Source organism: Macrotis lagotis, chromosome 3 (genome assembly GCF_037893015.1).
Source record: "Macrotis lagotis isolate mMagLag1 chromosome 3, bilby.v1.9.chrom.fasta, whole genome shotgun sequence".
Lineage (NCBI taxonomy): Eukaryota > Metazoa > Chordata > Mammalia > Peramelemorphia > Peramelidae > Macrotis > Macrotis lagotis.
In genome coordinates, this window is record NC_133660.1 from 176,438,121 (window position 1) to 176,451,480 (window position 13,360).

General features: G+C 34.4%; 1 protein-coding gene across 2 annotated transcripts in view; it reads right to left on the reverse strand.

Annotated features, from left to right (window-relative positions):
• Window positions 1–13,360, reverse strand: part of WDR19 (WD repeat domain 19) — a 78,142-nt gene that overhangs the window by 64,257 nt on the left and 525 nt on the right. For both annotated transcript variants that reach the window (XM_074229617.1, XM_074229616.1), the window contains exons 2-5: window positions 10,172–10,263; window positions 9,640–9,705; window positions 5,057–5,182; window positions 2,445–2,560 (exon numbers count right to left, since the gene is read on the reverse strand). In XM_074229617.1, coding sequence (XP_074085718.1) covers window positions 2,445–2,560; window positions 5,057–5,182; window positions 9,640–9,705; window positions 10,172–10,263 — 400 coding nt within the window. The remainder of the gene's footprint in view (window positions 1–2,444; window positions 2,561–5,056; window positions 5,183–9,639; window positions 9,706–10,171; window positions 10,264–13,360) is intronic.

A 13,360-nucleotide genomic window follows, 5' to 3' on the forward strand; every position in this document is an offset into this window, starting at 1 on the left:
CACTTAATGGCAACATTTCTTCTTTTCTTTCTTACCTGCCTTAATCACGAGAAAACCTGAGGGTCTTACCATCCCAGCTTCATTTTTTTTTGAGTGGTTATTCTTGGCCTCTTTTTCTCATTTTTCACACCTAAATTTAATAATTGGGTGGGCACTGACTCAATCAAACTATGACCTGGAAAAAATCTCGCTTTAAAAGGCCCACTGCATTGAGAGCCATCTCCAGGTGTCCTGATCCTTATCTCCTCCAGATGACTCTGAAGAAAAAAGTGAAGCTGGTGATTTAGCACCCCCTTATTTAAATCCATCTCATTTGCAAGTCATAGCATCATTTTCCTGATATCATCATCTTCTTCAAGAATGAAAGATAAGCATCAATCAAATCCAAATAAAGCATATTCTCAACAAAAAAAATACAGTTCAATCACAAGTTACTGAGAATTGAGGTCTGAAGATTACAAATACATCAGTGCTAATATTTATTATATGGATATGAAACCTAACCCTAATATCAAAATGATATTCCATTTCTGGTCTTATTTCACAAGTACATTGTTATATGAATTTACTTCCAAGAGAAATAAATCCTGAAGCTAAATTCATTGCCATGCAAGGTCACAGATGATGTCAATGCAAGTTTCTTGAGACCAAGGATCATGCTATTACTTCCTCCGAGACCCCCATTATCACCGTAAGCATAGTGCTGTGAACCTAATGAGGAGACTAGGGATGGGATAAGACCTGTGATTTCAGTGGTATAGGGAGCTCCAAGATGAAAAAACTCCTCTCCCCAATGCAGGTCTTATAGGCTTAGATACTAAAAGCACTGATAGCCTTATTAAAAGCACTGATAGCCTTATTTTAGGTAAAACAACCAGGATGTGTCTAGTAGTGGCTTTGAGACTGGCTCTTGCTGGTCACTTTTAATTACTTCATCCAAACCCTTTTTGCCATGCTAGTCTGCTGCACTTAACAAGCACCTATTAAACATGTTCATATAAGAGAAATAGATAATGTCTGCATAAATGAATAGCTGCCCTGTTAGAAACCTAAAAACAACAAATACAGACAGACCTTTGTTTTTATATACCCACATATGTAAAATAACCACTGTCCCTGTCCCTTCTCATTAATTCCCTGGAATTCCAAAACAGATGCCACTGGAGCTAATATTAAAAAAAGAAGGAAAAAAACCTTAACCATTTAAAATGTCTCCATGTTCAAAAGTAAAAACCAAAGTTTTCATTTTCTATCCCATTATAAATCAGGAAACTATGGAGGTTTTTAGGCCAAAAGTAAACTTATATGAGTCTAGTTTCAGAGAAAATCTTTCTTTCTGAATGGATTATCCTGAAATTAGAGCTCAGGGTGGTGATAGATTAAGATGAGACAGGAAAGGCACAAAATGATGAGAAGCTGAGTTTTAGAGATCGAACAATTTTGTTCTACTCAAAGGGATGCCAAATTGTTGGTTCAGTTTGTTGCTTCCAAACGGGACACCCAATGAATAATCCAAATGAATAACTCAGGTGACTGGTGTGGAGGGTTACTGTTCCTTTAGATTACAGTTGAAATGAAGATAGGACCAAATAAAAGCACATTGCTTAGAATTCTTAGGGGAAAAAAGAAATGAGGATAAGATTATGAGACTGGTTTGGGTTTTGCAAGTGCTAATTAATGTATCAATAAGCACTTACTATATGAAGAAAAAAAAACTACCACCACCAAAAATCAGTCTCTAGGGGCAGCTAAGTGGCACAGTGGATAGAGCACTAGCCCTGGAGTTAGGAGGACCTGAATTCAAATTCGACTTTTGGGCACTTAATAATTACCTAGTTGTGTGACCCTGGGCAAGTCACTTAACCCCACTTCCTTCCAAAAACAAACAAACAAAAAATCAGTCCCTGCTCCTCAGAGTTTCTATGGCATCTGAAGAGACAAAATCAGTGGTTAGATTCAAATAAATAAACAACTGGTGCCCCAAACTCACCATAAAATTTGGTATCGATTCTGCTGAACAGGTGCAAACTGACTGAATCCCACCACTGAACAAAATGTACAAAAAATGGGTAGCTACAAAGTAAATAAATACAGAATAATTTGGCTTGGAGGGTACGTAGTTCAGGGATCCAGAAAGGTTTTATGGTGGCAATTGGGGAGAATTTTAAAAAGGACTAGGATTCTTGAAGTTTGATGAAAGGAGAGAGCGCAGTCTGGGTATGGTGGGCAGCCAGTGATAAGACTTGGGAGTCACAAGACATGAATATTTTGTAAAGAACAGCACAAAGGTTGGTTGGACTATACCACTGAGCAAATGCATCTCCATGCCTTTGAACTGACCTCAAATCTGGAGGGCCCATGTTGTGGCATATAGTTTTGGAGAGGCAAAATCTACAATGTCTACAATTTTGCCAAGATTTAATGTATTTTCAGTCACAACTTACCAAGAATGGGAATCTTTCGAGAAGTCTGACGATTATATATAAGCAAATTTCCCTTAACTGTTCCAGCAGCTAATAATGCTCCATATTTTGACCAGAGAATAAAAGACATCTGATCCCTGCAATATTTAAACATGACTATGAAAGATATTCACAGCAATAATCTTTAAGCTAAAAATTAATTCATAATCATCTGACTCAGAAAACTGATTGTCAACTTATTCCTTTAGGATAAGTGAATAATAAATTCAAAAAATATACTAGAAAAGCAGATAATTGAGATGCAGTTAAAAATGATGGTACTTCAAATTTCAAGTGAATATGATAAATATACTGGATATATTATAAAAACAAATATACTTCAAATAATTAGAAGCAGGAAGGAAAAAATGATCTGTAAAATACTTATAATTTTAAATTTTAATTGGCAAGCATGTACATCATATACATGCAAATATATTTTCTTTTAGTCTATGTCACTGCATTTACAAAAATGTCAAATTTTTATATTGCTTTAGATTTTTCATTTTCTTCAAATTTGGCTAATATAAAATATAAATTAAAATCTGTAGGTAAAAACATTTTTGGTACATCTCTTTAAATCTTTTCTTCCAAGAGATTTCATAGTAAAGGTTTATCTTGAAGGGAAACTGATATTTGGAACAATATAGTAATATTTTTGATGTTATTTTTATGTATAAGAAATAGTTACTCTTATTGGTCTGAAGGCAATAACATGACATGACCTATGCTTTAATACAAGTTATAATTAAAAATAGTCCTGCAACATGAATGGCATGACTGAAAACCCAAGTGTGTGTCTGGCACAATCAATTTTATTATATTCTATAGATATAATGAACTATGTGGGAGATTATCTATGTTCTTAACTTCTTTTCTTCCCTTTTTCTCTTAATGAGCATCTAATTTTTTAAAAAGTGCTTTCATCCAAGAAGAAGAAGTTCATTTTCTATCTCATTTAACTTTTAAAAATTTAACTTGATTAGACAGGATAGAAATAGAAAAAAATAAGCAAAAATTACATAGACAGCAGTATGATTTTGCCACATATATGCTTGTGGAAATGCCTATATTGAATTTAACAACTGAAGGGCTATGTGGAAGAGCCCTGAATTTGGAATCAGAAGATGTGGGTTCAAATTTTGACTCTGTTACTTACTGCCTATGTGATCTTTGTCAAGTCATTTGACCTCTTTAAGTTTCCAGAGCCTGATCTAAAAAATGACAAAGCTAGATCCAGTTCAAAGTCCCATGATATTACCCTAGAAATGTCTGAAAAGAGAGATGAATGTATGGTATTACACAGATTAGATAAAAGACTAAAGGGAGATATGATAGCTATCCTCAGTTATTTGAAAGGCTATCATGAAGAAGAGTTAATTGACTGGGATTGGAATAGAAACAAAAGGTAGAAGTTACAAGGAGTAGACTTTGGTTCCATGTAAGAACGAACTTTTTTTTTTTTTTTAATAAAAAGAGATGTGCTTCAGTGAAGGAGGATCCTAGTGAGCTTCTCTTTTCTCAGGGTTATAAGATTTAGTGATGGAAGACAGCTCACACATCCAATTCTCATATTTATGGAAGTAAAAACTGTGACTTGGAGATTTAGCTCTTATACAAGATCATATAGAGAGCAAATAACAGTGCCAAAATTCATACAAGGTCCTCTGAATCTAAATCCATCACTAATTAGATTTTGTTACAGTGCTTCCCAGGTGCTCAAAGTATGTTCATAGCTGTTAGAGATGCTCTAAGGTAATTTCAGAGTCCAGATTTCCAGTACAATTTCATTTACTATGTAAATTGAATATAATATGGTGATTAAAAGAGAATATTAATATTCTAAGATTCAGAAGAGAATGGAATTGGGAAAACAATTCACATAATTTTAAAAAATGCTATTTAACTTTTATTTATCATGCAAAATATTAGACTGGAAGAGACCTTTTCTCAATTCTTATAAAGCTAGTGCTATCAAGATTTCAGGGTTTTTTTTTTTATTGGTTTTGTGTTGTTTTTAACTAGACCTGTGCTTTTACTGGTGCAGGGAGTTTCTGGTGAGGAAATAGCAGATCTCCATTTTTTATTTAATTTAATACATTTATAGGCAGATAGAAGACAGGTGGTACAGTGGATAGAGCATGAGCCCTGGAATCAGGAGGATCTCAGTTCAAATCTGATCTCATACACCTACTAGTTGTATGACTCTGGGAAAGTCACTTAACCCCAATTGCCTCCAAAAGCATATTCTAAAAAATGTTTTATTGATATCTTTTGTATTTTAGACTATGGTTATCGTTTCTTTTGATTGATTTCTCCCCTCTCTACTGATCCTTCCCTATAGTAAAGAAAAATATTTAGCAAAAGCAACCAACAAAAGATTAGCATCTGCCCAAAAATGTTCTAATTATGGGAATGCACTTTACTTTAAAAAAATACATTAAAAATAAAAAGTACCCTAAAAATAAAAATTAGGGGAAAATATAGCCAATATCCACATACAGGATATTTAAAATATATGATATTGTTGAAATCAAAATCAGAATAATTATAAACTCTTAATAAAGATTTTAAGAATAAAAAGTTATCCTTACCTCATGCCACTGTCCAACTGGCTAATTTTATTTGTATTGGCATCCCACAAATAGATGGAACTAGATTTCTCAGAAATCACTGCTAAGGTATCTCCCTCTTTATCCCAGTCCATAGCAACACAGTTACTTTTTAAAAACAGAAAACAAAAGGTTAACCATAAACACAACTAGAGAATGATAATAAATTATCTGTAAAATTTATATCCCAAAGCCCATTTATTTGTATTCAGTCTGGAGAATGAGTCATTTTGTAAGCATGAAACTTTTTTTTAGGAGAAAAAGCTATTACTCTCTTATATTTATTTTTTATATATATATATCTCTTATATATTTATGTTTCATCCATATGAGAGAACAGAGTTCAAATTTCCTATACCACCATTTCAACATGTCAAATAAAGATTTGCTAGCAAGTGCTGGGAATACATGGAAAAAAAAGAAAGTTATTGTCCTCAAGGAATTTCTGATTAGTATTTGTATATTCAGGATCTAGATATAAATTATGCTAAACTTTCATGTTTGTAATTATTCTATGAATGTTTAACTAATTATAACTAATTATGATATCTTCCTGTTTCTCATATGACTATTCAGCTGTCATTTTAGTATTTTCTTTTTTCAGGAACACATGTATATATGTATATGTATAGGTATAGGTTTGGGTATATGTATATGTATATGCATGTGTACATGTATATGTATATATGTAATATGCTGGTTAGCATCTAAAAGAGAACAAAATAAAAAAAACCTTTTTTTTACACTGTTAAAATTTATGTTATAATTAGATCCTTAAAGTAATTCAGTGATTTTGGGGAAAGATAAACGAAGATATGACTTTCATTAATCCACACTGGATCAATCAGCAAGCTTTTTAATAATCTTCTAAAGGGCAATATGCTAGAGGCTGGCAATACCAAAAAAAATCTGAAATATACTTGCCCTCAAGGAGCTTACATTTTAATTAAGGAGACAATATGTATAAAGATTACATACAAAACAAAGATTATATATATATATGTATATATATATATATATATATTACCACACACATATACATATGCATATATTTTGTAAGGAGGGCACTAATAGTTGGGGAGGAAAAATCAGGAAAGATTAAGGAAGAAAGGTAAAATTTCAGCAGTTTTAAAGGAAACAAAAGAATCTGAGAGGCCTCAGTTTCCTCATCTCTGAAATAAAGGGGCAGGACTAGATGATATCCCAGATCTCTTCTGTCTCTAAAATAAGATCCTTTGATCCTATTCTAGTTATATTACTTTCCCTTCCCAAACTCAACCATTTATTTATCAGCTCAACTGTATTCTCTGTTTTCTAATCTTTTATTCCCTTGCCTTACTGCTGCTCACCCAATGCCAGACCCAATCCTGAATTACTGCTACCATCAGTTTCCTCTAATCATTCTCACAGGTGTTGAATAAAACTGAAAGAAGTCATTGCTGGGCCCAAATCTTCATATTATCTAAACTCACTCAAGTCAGGCTATATTTTCACTCCTCCCCAATTGATTCTCTCTTCTACTCCACACTCCCAACAGCTGTCCCTCACCTCTTCTCCTCTTTAGCCACCCACAGACTTCATCAACTGAAGATCACATTTCATAATTTTCTTGGAAAAGGTCATTCACTGTGAATTTTCACTTATTCCCTTTCCATCTCTCAATTACTTAAATCATCTCTATCTCCATAGATACAGACTTGGATGAAGAGGGAGCCTTTTTCCCTGCCAAGATCAACCCTTTTATTTGTAACCTTGATCTTGTTCCCCCAGTTTTCTCTAGCAGATGATCTCTATGATCAGCATACTTTTTATGTAATCTTCAATCTCTTGACATCTACTGATTTCTTCCATCTTGCCTACAAACATGTTGAGTCTCCCTCATCCTTAACATATCTCACTAGAACTTGCCTTGCCCCAAATGATTGTCCTTTATATTCTTTAGCAAAGTTGTCTACATTTATTGCCTATACCTTCTCTCCTCTCACTCAGATATAAAACCCTCTTCAGTCTGGTTTCTGACCTTGTTCAACTGAAAATGGTCTTCTAAAGTTACTAAAGATCTGTTAATTGTAAAACTGAATGAACTTTTCTCAATCTTTGAGTGTTCTGTAGCATTTGACACTGTTGAACATCTCCTATTGGATGCTTTTTTCTTTGGTTTTTGTGATTCTGCTGTCTTAGCTGACAGCTCCTCAGTCTCCTTTGAAGGTTTATCATTCATGTCATACTCTCCAAATGGAGGTATATCCCCCAAAGTTGTCCTGAGAGCTCTTCTCTTTTCTTTTGATGAAAAGGAGATACTTTACTTTCTCAGTTGGTAACTTTATCAGTTCTCATGGGTTAATTTATCATCTCTATGTAAATGACTCCCAGATCTATATATGCTGAACTTGAATGTACTGCCTACTCATCCTCTCAAAATTCCCTGCTTTCTTCAAAACTCAGCTCTAGTGTTCACCTTAACAATATCATCTACTTCCTGATTTCCAGTTACTAGTGCCCTTTTTCCCCAAGTTGTTTTGCATTTAGTTTGCATATATTTTATTTTTACTTATGTATATATTCTGTTTCCCTCCAATAGAATATCCTTGAATACAAGGACTGCTTCATTTTTATCTTCAGCTTCAGGATCTACCACACAGGACACCTTGAATTCTTGTTGAACAGATGAATTAATGAAAAACACGCATGTATTTTTGACAATAAAGAATGGTTGGTGTGGAACTGGGCTTATTGCTTTATATTCTCATTTATTATTTCTCCATCATCTTTATGAATATACACTAAAGTGGATCTTTGATCTCACTGATTTCAAAGTTCCCTCTGCTGATGCAAATATCAGCCCATCCATGCTTGCCCATTATGAGTTGTCTGTCTCCTAAAAAAAGGGGTCCACAATGTGACAGAGGTCTTCCTTGAGTCTCCTAACCTTTCAAGCACATTAGGGGAGCACCCTCACTGTCCATTTGTCATCTTCACCTTTTCTTCCAATCATAAAATTTTCTTGGTGTCATTTTTTTTTTTACTCCAGTTTTTCATCTGAGTGCCTCATTGGTGGCTTGCTTTCACCCATTATCTGTTTCTTCATTTTCTTCTGTGAGATACTGATTTTTAATTTTTTAAAGATTGTAGTAATTTAAGTCTTGCTGCCTAATACTTTTCAGTATTATCAACAATCCTTATAGGATTTTGTTATTAAAAAGATAGGCTTTCATGGGAGATTTGGGTTCATTAAAGAAACTTTATAATTTCTCCATGGCAATCTAGTCTGCTCTCCTCCTTAAGCTAGTTATCTGTCTCTACTGATGCATAAAAACTAGATATATACACATGTGGATGAGCTCTCTCACAGGGTAGGAGGCGGGGTTAGCTAAAGTGATAGAGAACCTTAAAGGAGAGATAGGAATCTACAAATGCCAAGTAAGTCAAACCACCACCACCACCTCCACCTTGATCTCTACCTCCTCTTGTACCTTGTTGGAGACAGTCCAAGCCCTGTTGGGTCCTGAACCCAAGAGCCTTTGGAACAACAATGCTTTCAGTCTATTGCCCACAGTCATCATCCTAGGAAGCTACTCCTGGGCAGATGCAGCTTGGTAATTGTTACGGCCTCATTTCTTGAAAACCCACAAAAGAAAGTTCTTGCACTCAGGTGCTTGGCACTGTCAAACAGCTCAACATTGAAAACTGATAGGATTTTGTCAGTGGAAATTACATTAGAGAAGAGGAATGATGATCTGTTTTGTTGCTTTACCCTAAGGACTATGAAACCTTTCCATTTGACTTGAAGCTAAAACCTTCCATAAGGTCTCCTTCATTAGAATGTGAACCCCTTGAGATCAGACAATCTATCTTTTCTCTTTGTATCCCCAGGGCTTATCACAATGTTTTTTGCACCTAGTAAAGTAATAAATGCTTCATTCATTCTATAAGCATGTACAGGTCATTTATTCTGTAGGCTGTCCATTCAAATGCATATTTTGATTTGAACAATAGATGTCCTTCATCTATTCAGTCTTTGTGGAGGTTTACATCAAATTCCTTTAGATAATCACAGAATTATTCCAGGGAGACTCTCCTAGGACGTAGTCAGCAAAATGGTGTTCACAAACTTCATTAAGTCACTATCCACCTCACTATACACAAAGAAGTCCTCTTCAATTTGGACTCTGTGCCATCACATTTGGCAAGCATATATCTTCCTGCCATATGCCTTGGCTAATGTTTGTAATTAGAGGGTTGCAAAACAGTTAGTCCTGTTGTTCTAGCTTTCAGGGAATCTTGAATAATTTTTATGTATTGGATGGGAAACATTTTGTTGAAAAGTATTTTTCTTTACAGTATTAAATGCTTTTTCATAATCACATTCACATACACAACAACTTTACTTTGTCATGTTTAAATACTTTAATCATTTCTGAAATAATTATGAAATGGCAGATAAAAGATAAAATTCTATTTAATTGTAGTTGTAAGAAAACATTTTAGTTACTATTTAGCAGTAAGCCTATAAAAAAGGACTAAGAAAATTTTAAAACACTTTGATCTTTTTCTTTTGTACTTACCCAGGCAAATTAATTTCACTTCTTTTTTGACCATGGCGATCAAAGATTTTTACAGTATGATCAGCTCTAAAATCATATTAGAACACAAAAACAAAGAAGTTGAAAAATGAGACAGTTCCTTCCCTCAAAAAAGTTATATTCATCATGAGATACAGCATGTATATACAAAAATATTAAGTAATTTCAAGAGGGAGAGTATTAGAGAGGCAGAAAAGGCATTGCACTGGGTTTTGAAAGAAAACAAGGATTCTAGGAGACAAAAATAATACTTTTCAGACATGAGTGATCATTTAGTCAAAAGCATGGGGGCAGGAGATGACATGCTGTGTTCAGAGAAGAACTGCTGGTCTGATTTGAATGGAACAGTGTGCCACAAGGGAATAATATGAAAAATTGGAAAAATAGAAGGCTGCCAGATCATAGAGGGTTTTATATTGCAATTTTTTATATTGCAAGCTAAAGAGCTTAATGAATGACATTGTAGAACTGTTTAAATCTTATGGATAAAATCAATAATTCTAAGTTTTCTTACCCTGTTACAGCTAGGTAGTTTCCTAATGTCTTTTGCCAGGTGAATTGTAGAGGAGTACCATGCCAAGATCTTTCTAATAGAGTAAAAACTTTCTGAAAAAAATAAAATAACAAAAATTTAGTTTCAGATGTTCAAAATGTATATTTCAGGGTCCATTTTAAAAAATATTAAATTAATAAGATGACAATATTGGAAAACATGGATTGTAACCTCATTTGCAACACCTCTCTCATCAAATAGAACTCAGTATAAGGTAGACATTTTAAAACCATATTCAAGAAGCCTTAGGTACTGAAGGATGAAAGAAATTTGTTATAATGCAGTCTCACAGTATAGGTGAAACTTTATAACATATTGAAATATATTTTAAAATTATGAAATTCAAAAAATTGAGTTTTTACATAAAGTCTTATATGACATCATTACTTTTAGCATAATAATATTAAAATTTTGACTTAAAGATATTTAAATTTTCAACTATGAAGTTAACTAAACTTGCATGATACTTCTTTTAAAATCCCCCCTTCAGTTATATTAACTTCATTTTTTACTAGTTTGAGTGGTTTATTTGACAAAAGTTCGTTTTTTCTTCTTTCATCTAGACATTTTGAAATATAGTAGTGACACAAGAGACTTGGAGGTATTGCCTACCAGATGTATAAGTTTACTATAGTAACAGGGAGTATCTCAGTTTCTAAGCATAATGGACAAATAGTAACCTTACCATATTCAAAAGCAGATATAAAAGCCTGAACCCAGTAAAGATGATTTCATGTGCATCTGGTCAGTGGCAACATGTTGTACTATTTTAAAATCAAAACTGACCATTATAACCAATGGAAAAAGAAGAGGAAATCTGTTACTCTTCATTAAAAGTATCCTTTAAAAATAACTTTGTTAAAATTATACCATGATAATAATAAATGTTGTAATAATTTCAATGTATATATTATTTCTGAATTTTTTTAAAGCTCAAATACTTAGTAGGAAGTATCAGGCTTCTAATTTCAGCTCTGAAATTTACTTATAAGCTTGTAACTTTTTTCATTTAATCTTTGCATTTAGTTTTTTTTAATACTGGAATTTTTAATTTTAGTACTAGAATAATTTTTAAAATACTGGAATAATTTTAATATTGGAATAATACTGGAATCTTTGCCACCTCTCTTATAGTGTTGATGTAAAGATCAAATGAGATACTGTAAACACATTATAAACAGAAAAGTTTGGCTTTTATTATTTTCTATAATTGTGGTGCATAGGGAAGCACCAAAATGCAGTGAAAAAATCCTGGACTTGGAGCCAGGAGACACCTGGGTTAAAACTGCACCTTTGGGACAGCTAGGTGGCACAGTGGACAGAGCACCAACCCTGGAGGTGGGAGGACCTGAGTTCAAATTCGGTCTTAGACACAAGAATTACCTAGTGGTGTGACCTTGGACAAGTCACTTAACCCCATTGCCTTGCAACCCACCCCCAAAAAAAACCCCCAACTGTTCCCTGGGACATACACCTACCATGAAAATACAGTTAAGTTACACATTCTTTCTGAGCTTTAGTTTCCTTATCTTTTTTTTTTTAGGTTTTTGCAAGGCAAATGGGGTTAAGTGGCCTGCCCAAAGCCACCCAGCTAGGTAATTATTAAGTGTCTGAGGCCGGATTTGAACCCGGGTCCTCCTGACTCCAAGGCCGGTGCTTTAACTATGCCACCTAGCCACCCCTTTCCTTATCTTTCAAATGAGTTATTAATACCAGTGTCACCTATATCACAGGAGTATAGTAAGAATCAAAGTATATTGGGCATATAAAGTGTTTTCTAAACTTTAAAGTACACAAAAAAGTCATTCATTAGTATAATCCATGCCAACAAAATGTTATCACAGATAGTTTAAGACTGTAAAAATCCAAAAATAAAGTGATTATTTTTTATTTTTCTGGACAGCCAATAGAAGATAGATTTTTTTTTTTTTGCCCTCTGGAAGATCCTACCAAAGGCCAAAGAAACTATTCTTCAAAACCTATAGGGTGGTGCAGTGGATAGAGCACCAGCACTGGCAGGAGGACCCGAGTTCAAATCCAACCTCAGACACTTATTAATTACCTAGCTGGGTGGCCTTGGGCAGGCCACTTAACCCCGTTGCCTTGCAAAAACTAAAAAAAATAACCCCCCCCCAAAAAAAACCTATAGAAAAGCAATAAAGTAAATCAGTTATTTTGGGGACTGAGGATAAGGGTTCTCTTGCAAGAAAAAAAGTTGCTTAGATTCTGGGGTGTATGTGCAAAGAGAATAATGTATCTCTATAAGAATAGCCATGCTATGGGAATTAAATGAGATTAGGCAAACCTTGTGCATTGTGAAGATGGGCAGACTGAGTATTGTGTGGCTGAGTAGATAATTCAGAGAATTTCAAAAAATTAAATTCACATACAAAAACTGATAGCTATTAAGCACCTTATGATCTTTCTATCTTGAACTTGAGATTTTTATGAGTGTGCTGTTTTCATGAGTGTGCTGTCTGATTATATCCTTTCACAGCTGTGTATCAGGGATAGTGAGGAGGGCTCTTCAGGCCGGATACTCAATCCAGTTTAGATCCTTTTGACACCCCATCAGCTTCTTCTCACTTCAAGATATTTATCAATGACTTCTCTTTTTTACTGAAGGATACTGACTGCTCTTTAATCATTTCTGACTCTGGATGGTTGCATCAATGCACAACTCAGAGGCAGCTGTGTGCCCTTCCCCTGTGTCTTAGGGTGCTCAGCAGTCAAATGAAGGGGACTGGACTCCACCACCTCCAAGACTCCATTCTAGTTTCTTTCTTTTTTTTTTTTTTAAGTTTTTACAAGGCAGTGGGGTTAAGTGGCCTGCCCAAGGCCACCCAGCTAGGTAATTATTAAGTGTCTGAGGCCGCATTTGAACTCGGGTCCACTCCAGAGCCAATGCTCTATCCACTGCGCCACTTAAGGCACCCCTTGAATATAGATATGATCTCATGAGCAGAGAGTTTTTTTTTAAGTTTTTGCAAGGCAACGGGGTGAAGTGGCTTGCCCAAGGCCACACAGCCAGGTCATTATCAAGTGCAAAGGGGTGAATCATTCTTATTTCAACTCTCTTTTTTTGATTAAAAGAAACTAAATTTTTTTTAGATTTTTTTTTTTTTTTGGCATGGCAATGGGGTTAAGTTT